We start from the raw sequence: 11,752 nt of genomic DNA, 5'->3' as shown, positions 1-11,752 counted from the left end.
GGGGAGACTGGTTCCACAAACTAATGTTTGACCCCAGTAAATACATCAATACACGTATAGGCTGATTACTACGTGTCTGGTGCCATTACTACGTGTCTGGTGCATTACTACGGGTCTGGTGCATTACTACGTGTCTGGTGCATTACTACGGGTCTGGTGCATTACTACGGGTCTGGTGCATTACTATGTGTCTGGTGCATTACTATGTGTCTGGTGCATTACTACGTGTCTGGTGCATTACTACGTGTCTGGTGCATTACTACATGTCTGGTGCATTACTATGGGTCTGGTGCATTACTATGGGTCTGGTGCATTACTACGTGTCTGGTGCATTACTATGTTTCTGGTGCATTACTACGTGTCTGGTGCATTACTACATGTCTGGTGCATTACTATGGGTCTGGTGCATTACTACGTGTCTGGTGCATTACTACGTGTCTGGTGCATTACTACGTGTCTGGTGCATTACTACGTGTCTGGTGCATTACTACGTGTCTGGTGCATTACTACGTGTCTGGTGCATTACTACATGTCTGGTGCATTACTACGGGTCTGGTGCATTACTACGTGTCTGGTGCATTACTATGTGTCTGGTGCATTACTACGTGTCTGGTGCATTACTACGGGTCTGGTGCATTACTACGTGTCTGGTGCATTACTACGGGTCTGGTGCATTACTACGGGTCTGGTGCATTACTACGGGTCTGGTGCATTACTACGGGTCTGGTGCATTACTACGTGTCTGATGCATTACTACGGGTCTGGTGCATTATTACGGGTCTGGTGCATTACTACGGGTCTGGTGCATTACTACGGGTCTGGTGCATTACTACGGGTCTGGTGCATTACTACGTGTCTGATGCATTACTACGGGTCTGGTGCATTACTATGGGTCTGGTGCAAATCATTTTTTTGTTGCACATTTAGACATTGTTTACTGTAATGTGTATTGTTTTGGTAAGTAACGTGTTTGCATTTTACCCCTTGTCTTTGTAATCAGACAGCAAACAGAGTGCATGTTTTGGACAAATTGTACAGTGAAAGAGCGTGCATCTTTGGTAATGAAATTGGACAAGAGCAATCATGCAACATATGGCTGCAGTCTTCTGACAAAGCTGGAGAGAAGTCGGGGTCAAATGGGGAATAAAATAGTTTGGAGACGATGAACATTAAATCAAAATACTGCAGTTGTTTTGTATGCCTCTGAGACCAATTGCGTGCCCATTTAAAAAATATGATGTTTCTAAGTGGTGTGTGTGTGTGTGTGTGTGTGTGTGTGTGTGTGTGTGTGTGTGTGTGTGTGTGTGTGTGTGTGTGTGTGTGTGTGTGTGTGTGTGTGTGTGTGTGTGTGTGTGTGTGTGTGTGTGTGTGTGTGTGTGTAGATTAGATATGGTAAGCCTCTTATGTGGTGGTTGTGTCCTGAATTTGTGTCCGCCCTGGGTCCTAGTGCATCCATAGTAATAGTAATTGCACTTCCCAGCACAAACACCTATTTAAACATCCACCCACAACAATTAGTATGGTTGTTATTAACAGCACAAAAGAACAACAGCAATAATAAGTTATTTAACAGCAATACTTTCAGAAATTAAATTGTTACCGGTTTACAATTTTCTGGAAGACTAGAAATATAATAATGATAGGCTACTACCAAATGTCTCAAAATGCAGTGGTTCGTCATGCACAATTTGTAGGCTATATTTGTTTGGTATTTAGAATGTCCTCCGTTTTAAACACAATTTTAGTACAAAAAAGAATGAAGAAATAGGCTAGTGTAGGTCAAACACAAACACCATTAACGAGAGTGTGTCTTTCCGTTTTATCGAATAAATTCGATAAATCAATTGGGTAAATTTAGCATTTTATGCAACAAAACCATAAACCAAAAAAAAAAAAAAAATCTGAAAAAAGGAGGCTTAGCGTTCTGTGTATATGAATATGTTGTTAAAGTTTGCAATTTTCAATGTTGGGCATGTAAATATACCTAAACAAAAGTAATAATTTTATGGATTTCATTTGGTTGTCTTTGGATAGGCTAATGGTTTGATCATGGTTAAAGAATATACAATCAGGAAATGCGTGGAAAAACGTACATCATTTATGTGAAATTCTATATTTTAAAAGGTTTTGTGAGTGTTAATTGTTTCTCCCAACGCATAAAAGCATATAGGCCTACTAAAATTGTACTGAAGGAATTGCAAGAGAGCGAGAACTAGACAGGCAAACGAACCTGTGCATGTCTAAGTGCGCGTGTAGGCCTACTCTGACACGCGCTCTTGGTTTTGCTTCTCAGTAAGTACTCACACGTAGTGTTGAAGTCTTGAACCATCGACTGTTGCGCTTCTTGTCATATTTACAAATAATAGGCTATTTCGATCGCCAGCTTTCGATCTTATCTATTTAAAAATGAAAAGACCAAAACCATACCTGATAGCCTAGTTGAGCAGGTGATGTGGCCTCTTGAAACAAATATTCCAAAATTGGACGGTTAAAACAACACACATACTCACGCTGTGCGCACCGGCAGATGCCGCAGGTAAAGACGTTTATTTGAGATTTAAAATGTTCAACATGCGGGTATAGTCTCTCTCTCTTTATATCTCCGCCGTGGCTTTACAGATTCAGATAAACCCCTTATACAGTTTCGGCAGTACATGGGTCTGTGTGGATTTTAAACTATAAGAAATCCGATTCAATTAACAAGAGCAGAGAATCGGCTTTGGACACTGTGAAATTGTCTGGCCATAGGGATAGGATGAGGCACAGGCCAACAATCGCAGGATGGACAACAACTCGTCGCATTTAAAGAAATGCACCGGCAAAACTTTCGACAGGCCATTTGGATCTCCTGGGTAGATTTCTGCAACGAATAAAAACACTGGACATTGTAACCTACAGCAACGCAATGTTCTCAGTCCCAACTAAACAACACGTGGCATTGCGCTTTAACATTGTTTTACACCATAACAGACGATACTATCTATCAAACCATATATGTATAATTAAAAGCGCAGAGGGGCATGGGCGAACGAGTTCAATTTAAATAGACTTCTGCAAAGTTTGTCTGTAATAACTCATCCACTTATTTGGGATGAAATGCCCCAAGAGACTATAAAAAAATAGCTTTAACGCACAATCATGACCATACAGTTGTTACCATGTTACTATGTTGATAGACAATAATAAGATGCACTGTTATCCCTGTTAATTATAATATTATAAGAAATAACATCATACCTTTATTATTATTATTATTATTATTATCATAATTCTAACTAGTATTATTGTTATTATTATTACTACAGAAAGATGAATATAAAAGAAGGAGTATGTTGGGGATCAGTAGGGGTTTTAGTAGAGAACAACGCGGCCTTTGTGTAATTTTAATCCTGCTTGTACACCCACCCCACCCCCATTCCCTTCTATCCCTTGAACTTCCTCACTCAGACTACATCGCCCAATTATTTCTGTATTTTAAAAGCGGTGTAAAATGTATTAAATCTGCTCTCTCCAAACAAGACAAGAGATTCGATACAGATGTACTCTTTGATGGCTATCAAGCTTTCCCTGACAGTGCAGCACTGCTGTTCAACTCCTAAAGGTCCTCTTCGCCTCCAGGAAAATGACTTGAACAGAGTTGCTAGCTTGTCCTTTTGTCTTTAACAATTCAAAACGGACTCTCATAACACACAAAACGTATTGGCTACTCAGAAATTATGAGTTGCACATCTATTTAATTGTACAATTTAACTGTCATGAATGAGTGTAACATTATATTTGTTTTGGTTAAGTGGATTGGTAAGCTATGCAGTTACTGTACGTTTTTATAAAAAATTGTTATACCAATGTTTCCTCTTTTAAGGAGATTCGAAAAATAACAGTAAATCAGTTTGTCTCGCCAGTGTTCAATATGATTTGTGTCCACCTGTTGTTCTTGAGCCTACACATATCAAACTGTTGTTTTATATCACTGGATGAATGTGCATGGTGTGCGGAGAAAAGAAAGACAATCAAATCCAACAAAGTGCAAAGCCTGTGTGTGTCAGGACAGGGAGAGAGAGAGAGATAGAGACAAGAGAGAGGGAGGGGTCAGAGTCTACTCCGCGCAAGAACTTCACTCTAATTAGCCAACTTCTTTCTTGGTTCGCTCAGTTCCGCGTTCTCACCCAAGCTTATCGCCACTCACCGGAGGCACGACTTGATCCTCTTTGCTTCAACAGACTTCAACAGGCTCGAGCTCAGTCGAGGGAACACTAGATCTGACAAGGGAAGAATAAGGAAGCATACAGTCACTTCTTGACGCCGATGAGCACTTCGAAAGCGCACGTGGATTGAAAGGTTTATCACACTTAAAACTGTGATCATACCATTGGTTAGTGTGTTTAATTATTGCTTTCAGGTTACTTTGTAAGTGAAATTGAAAAAATACACCGGCACCACAATACCAATTGAACAGCTGTGCCTTGAAACAGTTTGATCAATAGGTGTGAAGGCAGCAGACAAGGAGTACCGGCGCCCTGCACCTGCACTCTACCGGCGCCCTGCACCTTCACTCTACCGGCGGGCACAGGTGCTACTGTAGCCTCAAAAGTTGGCAACATACTGCGACAGGGTCAGCAACAAAATAGGAAAACAAAACAGAAATCCGATCGAAAGATATAAAGAAAAACAAGTGACTGAGAGAAAGAGAGAGAGGGAGGGACATATAGAGAGAGAGAGAGAGAGAGAGAGAGAGAGAGAGAGGAAAGAGAGAGAGAGAGAGAGAGACACCCCCTGGAGAATAGCAGAAGACCCGGCCCCCGGCCTGAGTGTAAGAGAGAGAGAGGGTGAGGGAGCGTTTTAAAGCCGGCACAGGCATGATGTCCTACATTAAGCAGCCTCATTACGCCGTGAACGGGTTAACTCTGTCTGGCCCGGGCATGGATCTACTACATTCTGCCGTCGGATACCCAAGTAAGTCATATTTTCAACTTTTTCATGTTTTAGAAATGTTTGTCTCAACAATTGCACTTTATATGATGGAAAAACGGGCAGAATCCAGCCGGAATTCTAAGCGGTACTGCTAACCTATCCATGCGCAACGAGTGCGTAAAGGGATCGGTGCACAACGAACCCCCATTATGTTGTTTTCGTTCTTATTGTTAGACTTATGACAGCGAATTGTGCATAATATATCTCCATATTTTATTCTTAGCTGATGCCAAATTTCGACGGTCATCGTTGTTTCAAATGGAAATGCCTTTTGCTCACATACAAAAAAACTGCATGTTTGTTTATCTTTTTAAAGATATGGGGAACGTCCATAGTAACTTGTTTGAAGGGCCTAGGAGTAAAATGATAGCTTTAAAATGAGATGACCTATTTACTTGATGTGTAAGTGGTAGGCCTAACAACTATTTGTATGAAAATGTGTGTTTTTTTGTTCAATGTTTGATCCAGGGCCATGCGTTATGATCACCAGTCTAATTCACTAAGACCTAACTTCCTGTGAAAAGATACATGTTTTTATCAAGATACATTTCGTTCCCTTTATCAGATGTATTTTATTTAGTATTTGTTTATGTTTTATAAAGCCACAATGTATATCTGAATCAATGGATAATGTTAAATATTCTAATTAAAGTTAATAAAACACTCGAACAATTGAATCAATGGATAATGTTAAATATTCTAATTAAAGTTAATAAAACACTCGAACATTAAAGAACACATTTTTTTTTACATAAAGGGAACGATACATTTTTTTTACATAAAGGGAACGATACATTTTTTTTACATAAAGGGAACGATACATTTTTGACCAATTTTAAAACAACTAGATTTTGAACTGTATTGTTGTTTATCTAATGATGTAACAAACGAAACGACTTCTGGCTGAATTATCCATGATATTACATGTGAAGGCCAGAGCCATATATTTATTTTCTATAACATTGGAAACAAAGCACCCCTGAATATACATTATATATTTTCGTAGAGAACATAATTTATGCCTCAGTGTAACTACTTACTAGTACAATTATATTACACGAATATACACGAATTAAATAGTAAATTAGACTTATTTAATTTAGACTATTATTTAACTTGGCAATTTGACCAAACACCAAACAAGTGATTTACAGTTAATTTGTTCCTGTCTCTTTTTCTCGTGTTCCATTTGAAAGCAATAGTCAAGGGGGAAAGGCTCACAAAAACAAATATATGATGAAACGAAATATAGGAAAAATAATGTGTGTGTGTGTGTGTGTGTGTGTGTGTGTGTGTGTGTGTGTGTATGTGTGTGTGTGTGTGTGTGTGTGTGTGTGTATTTTAGACATCCCCAGAAAGCAGCGTCGGGAAAGGACCACGTTTACGCGCGCGCAGTTGGACATCCTGGAGGCACTGTTTTCTAAGACCCGCTACCCCGACATCTTCATGAGAGAAGAAGTGGCCCTTAAGATCAACCTACCAGAGTCTCGTGTACAGGTAATAAACATGCTATATACTCTCATGCATAAATGCCCACTAGAATTGTTTAAATGATCTTGCAAAAATGAAAGTGGTTCAATTGTCAATTTACAAAACGTCAGTGATTGTTTGGCCAGAATGGGAGCTGAGTTGTCTGAGAACTCACCACGTGCTCCTCCACAGGTATGGTTCAAGAACCGTCGTGCTAAATGCCGCCAGCAGGCACAGCAGAGCACGGGCCAGTCTAAACCTCGTCCACCTAAGAAGAAGGCCTCTCCAGCCCGGGAGGCCAACTCTGAGGCCAGTGCTAACACCAACGGGTCCTACAGTCCAGCACCCCTTCCCCTCGGCACCGCCATCACCCCCAGCTCCAGCAGTGCCAACGCGACCGTGTCCATTTGGAGCCCTGCCTCCATCTCCCCGCTGCCAGACCCCCTGTCAGCCTCCACCACGCCCTGCATGCAGCGCTCCTCTGCCTACCCCATGACCTACACCCAGGCCCCGGCCTACACCCAGAGCTACGCTGGCTCATCCTCTTACTTCACTGGCCTGGACTGCAGCTCCTACCTGTCCCCCATGCACTCACAGCTCTCCGCCACAGGGGGCGCCCTCAGCCCCATCACCTCTATGGGTGGGCACCTAAGCCAGTCCCCCTCTTTGTCCTCACAGGGCTACACAGCCGCCTCGCTGGGCTTCGGGGCCGTCGACTGCCTGGACTACAAGGACCAAGCTGCCTCCTGGAAACTCAACTTCAACGCAGCTGACTGCCTGGACTACAAAGACCAGAACTCCTGGAAGTTCCAGGTCTTGTAGGGGGGAGGAGGTAAGGAAGGGACCAGCCAGGAGAAGCTCCCATTCCATTCAGTGTTAAAGACTTGGACACATAGATGGTCAACTAATAATTTCAGTCCATGAACTCATTGACTGAGTAATATGTCATTATTTCTTGTGTTATGGAAAGCAATGTGGAAGCATTGATGTTGGACTTTGTGATTGTTGGGAAGGTGACAAGAAACCACTGATCACATCAAATCTATTATATTCAATCAATCCAGTCAATCTATTATATCCAATCAATATTGTCAAATATATCATATCCAATCAATACAGCATTATCAATGTGAGAATGCACAATCAATGGGACATTAAAGTAATAAAGATAGTCATATAGAATTGATGACAAACAAATCAACATGTAAAAAGATAATTGAGATACTAAAATTGAAAACCGATTTTATTAAAAAGGACTACATACCACACGATTGAAAGCAATACCTGTAGAATGAAATGAAATACATTTATAATTTGATGATTACATTTAGAAAAAAACTGCATCATTGACACAGGTCCATTCTTGTATTCCATAATCAGGGTTTTGTGGACCAAATGAATAGATATTGCAACTTGAAGGATGAATGGGGTATCAATTTGATGGAGAGAATGAACAATTGATTTAAAAAGAGAAGAAAATAGAAAAAAGAAGATTCAAATATTGGTTGCAATGGATCCCATCGTTCAGGTAGCTGATAGTCAACCCCAAGTTGATTTCTGAACAAGATCTGTCACTCCTTTAGTGGTCTTGTTGTGCTTAATGGTAACTGAAAACTAGAAAGGAAAAGTGGAATTCAATCCCCAAGATGGGTGGGCTGGCCTTGACTTTTGACCAAATTTGATCCAGTGGTTATTTTTGTCATTACTTCAGAACAATTGAAAGTTGTGTCCATTGTAATGAAGAAAATGACTCTGCCTTGAATTTGATATTGAACAAACAGAGGGAGTTCCAGCCATAGGTGGAGATTGACTCCAATGGGGACAACGTTGTTTTCTTTTTCCCTCTGTCATTTGTTTTATGGTTTATTTTTGTTATGAAGCTGCTTTTCATATTTGGTGAACAGAGATCCTGGAGCCAAACAGACACACAGGCAGACACACAGACAGACACACAGACGTGCATGTGTTTCTCAATAAGCAAGACGGGATGGGTAAAGCAAGGATAACCTTTGGTACTGTCAAGTAGAGACCATAGGCTATTGTTGTATCCTTTTCCCCCAGTAGCTTTGAAGGGATGGGACCCTCGGCAGACAGTGTGTTAGAGTGAAGGGGGGTAAGAAAGAAGGGCAGGGTTAGGGCTATAGGGTTAGTAACAGACCTCTTGTCTTTAAGCACCCATCATGGAATGAATCACATCTGGGCACAAGGCATTCTGGGATCTGCAAGGATGACCAATGTGTAGCCTTTGCGTTTCTATCCAACTCTGTGTTTGTTGGGGGAGGGTGGACGACTATGATGATTACGTCACTTAAATACAACATTTTCCCTTAATGACTTAACAAACCCTGTTGCCGAATATACCGTTACAATGAGATATTTGCAGGAGAGAAGACTCAACAGTAGAAAGGGAAGGGTCTGGCCATGACTGCGCTACCCTTGCACAGAAAGCACGGAGCTTCTCTCAGTTGTTACCTGTAAAGGAGCGAGGGGTACCATTTTGTGTTGATGTATCGTTTCATCTTTTTTTGTATTAGACTATAACATATTATGTTTCTTTAAATTTGTGCGTCCTTTGAAGTACAATTGTGGTAATTTGTTTGACGTTAATATTATCATTATTAATATAATTATAATTATTATTAATTCCACAACTCTTATGAATATTGCTATTATTCTGTTTATTTTGTTCTTTTTGTAAATATTAAACTTTACTTGAAAATGCAATCATGTCTGGCACCAACAATGTGTTACACAGACACACCACGCAACTTCACTCCTAATTTCTACAAGACTAGCAATATATATTTTTTTAATTTCAGTTTTCTGGTCTCGTCTTTTCTGAACAGCGTTTTTCAAACTCAGGGCTCTTTCCAATACAGTTAGTGGTGATAGGATATAATACTGTGTATAGTTCTTGATTGTATACTTTCAATATTTGCATTCTAATATATGCTTTTTTTTGTGTCCTGATACGAATGACTCACCCTCTTTAGTATATCAGACATATCTCTTGTGTGTTTCCCCAACTCTACATGGGACAGATATTTAGTTTTAAGACATTAAACAACTGAAGAAAGTCTGTGGGGTCTTTGTGTTTTATGGTCATATTCCAATACATTGAGCTTCACAACAGGCTAAAAGACAGATGGATACAGTTCTACTACTAGGGGTAGCATAACTTCATTGTCTAAGAAAATAACATTTTAATCAAAGACTCCAGTGGAATCAAAGATTATCCCTACACACTGATTGGATCCAGTTCACATGCTGAAAAAAGGAATTCACTCTGTTGACACACAAATAAAATATGCAACGTTCCTCTTTTAAAACGGGTACATAAATGCTCACATAATAACCACGCGTATAAAAATGTGCCCAAACAAAGTAAGAACACAATCCTATCAGTGTGCAATGAACAGCAGCATGCCAACCACATTGCACTGTCACAATCATTATAAGGAGTGGACCAAGATGCAGCGTGGTATGTTTCCATCCTTTTAATTAGGAAGAGAAAAACTCAAAGAACAAAAACAATAAAGTGCACAAACGAAACGTGACGCTGATATAATGCGCTCAGAAAAATAATAAAATTAGCCGCCATGTTGGAGTCAACAGACACAGGAAATCACATTATAAATATTCCCTTACCTTTGATGATCTTCATCAGAATGCGCTCCCAGGAATCCTAGTTCCACAATAAATGCTCGATTTGTTCAATAATGTCCGTTATTTATGTCCAAGTAGCTACTTTTGTTAGCGCGTTAGTTATACATATCCAAACGCTCGTGCAGGTCGAGCATTACTTCGGACAAAAAGTTCAAAAAGTTATATTACAGGTCGAAGAAACATTTCAAACTAAGTATAGAATCAATCATTAGGATGTTTTTATCACAAATCTTCAATAAAGTTCCAACCGGAGAATTCCTTCGTGTGTAGAGGAGCAATGGAACGCAGGTCGATATCATGTGGAATGCGCATGACCAGGAAATGACTCTCTGCCAGTAACCTGACTCATTCAGCTCTTACAGTGCCTTGCGAAAGTATTCGGCCCCCTTGAACTTTGCGACCTTTTGCCACATTTCAGGCTTCAAACATAAAGATATAAAACTGTATTTTTTTGTGAAGAATCAACAACAAGTGGGACACAATTATGAAGTGGAACGACATTTATTGGATATTTCAAACTTTTTTAACAAATCAAAAACTTTGTTCAGCCCCTTTACTTTCAGTGCAGCAAACTCTCTCCAGAAGTTCAGTGAGGACCTCTGAATGATCCAATGTTGACCTAAATGACTAATGATGATAAATACAATCCACCTGTGTGTAATCAAGTCTCCGTATAAATGCACCTGCACTGTGATAGTCTCAGAGGTCCGTTAAAAGCTCAGAGAGCAGTGTGCAATAGAATAGAATGGCCAAGTCAAAGTCCAGACCTGAATCCAATCGAGAATCTGTGGAAAGAACTGAAAACTGCTGTTCACAAATGCTCTCCATCCAACCTCACTGAGCTCGAGCTGTTTTGCAAGGAGGAATGGGAAAAAATGTCAGTCTCTCGATGTGCAAAACTGATAGAGACATACCCCAAGCGACTTACAGCTGTAATCGCAGCAAAAGGTGGCGCTACAAAGTCTTAACTTAAGGGGGCTGAATAATTTTGCACGCCCAATTTTTCAGTTTTTGATTTGTTAAAAAAGTTTGAAATATCCAATAAATGTCGTTCCACTTCATGATTGTGTCCCACTTGTTGTTGATTCTTCACAAAAAAATACAGTTTTATATCTTTATGTTTGAAGCCTGAAATGTGGCAAAAGGTCGCAAAGTTCAAGGGTGCCGAATACTTTCGCAAGGCACTGTATTCAGTCCCACAACACAGTAGAAGCCTCATTCAAGTTTCTAAAGACGGTTGACATCTAGTGGAAGCCCTAAGAAGTGCAACTTCATTCATATCTCACTGTGAATTCAATAGGGCCTGGGTTGAAAATCAACCAACCTCAGATTTCTCACTTCCTGTTTGGATTTCTTCTCAGGTTTTTGCCTGCCATGAGTTCTGTTATACTCACAGACATCATTCAAACAGTTTTAGAAACTTCAAAGTGTTTTCTATCCAATACTACTAATACATGCATATATTAGCAATTGAGACTGAGGAGCAGGCCGTTTACTCTGGGCACCTTTCATCCAAGCTACTCAATACTGCCCCTGCAGCCATAAGAAGTTAATCATCCAACCAATAAGAATGAAGCAACTATTAAGATTGCAGGCCTCTTCTAGATCACTTTCCCACTCTTACATGTGTTATCCTGTTGTATCC

The 11,752-nt window shown here is 40.1% G+C and overlaps 1 protein-coding gene across 2 annotated transcripts; it reads left to right on the top strand.

Moving 5' to 3' along the window:
• Positions 1-4,098: 4,098 nt before the first annotated feature.
• Positions 4,099-9,518, top strand: LOC110507573 (homeobox protein otx5-like). 2 transcript variants are annotated; one of them, XM_036965370.1, is made up of 4 exons: positions 4,099-4,372; positions 4,473-4,953; positions 6,317-6,468; positions 6,634-9,518. In XM_036965370.1, exons 2-4 carry the CDS (start codon positions 4,857-4,859, stop codon positions 7,261-7,263), a joined length of 879 nt encoding a protein of 292 aa, XP_036821265.1. In that variant the 5' UTR covers positions 4,099-4,372; positions 4,473-4,856; the 3' UTR covers positions 7,264-9,518. The 2 variants fall into 2 exon arrangements, with proteins under 2 accessions (XP_036821265.1, XP_021443316.1); XM_021587641.2 differs by having other exon boundaries at positions 4,099-4,953.
• Positions 9,519-11,752: the final 2,234 nt, after the last annotated feature.

The sequence above is a fragment of the Oncorhynchus mykiss genome, chromosome 27 (genome assembly GCF_013265735.2).
Source record: "Oncorhynchus mykiss isolate Arlee chromosome 27, USDA_OmykA_1.1, whole genome shotgun sequence".
Classification (NCBI taxonomy): Eukaryota; Metazoa; Chordata; class Actinopteri; order Salmoniformes; family Salmonidae; genus Oncorhynchus; species Oncorhynchus mykiss.
Note: the sequence above shows the minus strand (reverse complement) of the source record. Positions and strands in the feature narration are given on the sequence as shown.

Excerpts from the sequence above, each read along its gene's own strand:
- LOC110507573 (XM_036965370.1), top strand. The coding sequence starts at position 4,857 with ATGATGTCCTACATTAAGCAGCCTCATTACGCCGTGAACGGGTTAACT. Across the intron at positions 4,954-6,316 it reads TTCTGCCGTCGGATACCCAA|ACATCCCCAGAAAGCAGCGT; the intron begins GTAAGTCATATT and ends TGTGTATTTTAG. Across the intron at positions 6,469-6,633 it reads TACCAGAGTCTCGTGTACAG|GTATGGTTCAAGAACCGTCG; the intron begins GTAATAAACATG and ends GCTCCTCCACAG.